Raw genomic sequence first — 1,021 nt, forward strand, 5'->3', positions numbered from 1 at the left:
AATTATTTGAACTTTAAAGAAAGATATTACTCTTTAGAGTTTATCTATGTGTGTATTTGAATTAAATTTAAGCCATTTTAACAAAGAAAAAAATATAAAAATCAACCTTTAATATACTTAGTTAATATTAGTTAAACCTTTCAATTTTAAAAACTTTATTATTTAAAAAATTTATAATTTATAATTTATAATTAAATATATTAACTAAAAAAATTATTAACTAAAAAAATTAGTATTGTTTGATATATATGCAAAAAGAATAAAAAAAAGCATTGTGTAGAAATATAGGATAAAGGTTCTATACCCGGGTAATGACAGTTATATCAAGAATCGAATCTCCAAAAGGCAACGCACTGCTATTCAAAACAAGTAGGTTATGTCCTTGAATCTCAGAAAGTAATTTAACCAAAATACCCTTATGCTTTTGACAATGAATCCGAATCAAAACCTGTTGCCCTGATACTCTTGCTTCCACTTGATGGAGAAGTGAAGAAGAATCATGATTAGAAGCATCATCAACAATAACGCTCTCATCGTCACTCTCATTATCATGTGGCGACCTTTTGTTAAGAACAATCACAGAAGGCTCTTCTGCTATTTCCTTTATTTTCTCATTGTTTTCTTGTTCTAGTGTTGTAAGACGAGTTTTGAGATCCTTCACGTACTTGATTGCATTCTCTAACACAGTAACTTTATCTATCTGTATTCTCAAAACACGTATATTAGTTATTAATTGTCAATTAATTANGTCAATATCTTGTTTTCCTCAAGCAAGACAGGAAACGCTCATAAATCATATATGAAATAGATATTTGATTGAAACTCTTTAGGCCAAATTTTATAATTATGTGAGGATATTTGGGGATTGAAAGTATTCAATGTACCACGTTTTTGAAATGTCTTTTAATATGTAGACTAGTATATTAATATGTACTATCGATTCAGTTTTGTTATTAATTAAATACATGCAAAAATGGTAAAAATAACTAAAAAATTTTGGATTCAAATCTTTGATATATAC

At 26.9% G+C, this 1,021-nt stretch overlaps 1 protein-coding gene across 5 annotated transcripts in view; it reads right to left on the reverse strand.

Moving 5' to 3' along the window:
• LOC107628383 (transcription factor bHLH18-like) overlaps positions 1-1,021 on the reverse strand; it is a 10,988-nt gene that overhangs the window by 7,400 nt on the left and 2,567 nt on the right. For 3 of the 5 annotated variants that reach the window (XM_021119851.1, XM_021119855.1, XM_016331080.2), the window contains exon 3: positions 305-700. In XM_021119851.1, coding sequence (XP_020975510.1) covers positions 305-700 — 396 coding nt within the window. The remainder of the gene's footprint in view (positions 1-304; positions 701-1,021) is intronic. The other 2 variants (XM_016331090.2, XM_021119865.1) reach the window with 1 other exon arrangement.

Source organism: Arachis ipaensis, chromosome B01 (assembly GCF_000816755.2).
Source record: "Arachis ipaensis cultivar K30076 chromosome B01, Araip1.1, whole genome shotgun sequence".
Lineage (NCBI taxonomy): Eukaryota > Viridiplantae > Streptophyta > Magnoliopsida > Fabales > Fabaceae > Arachis > Arachis ipaensis.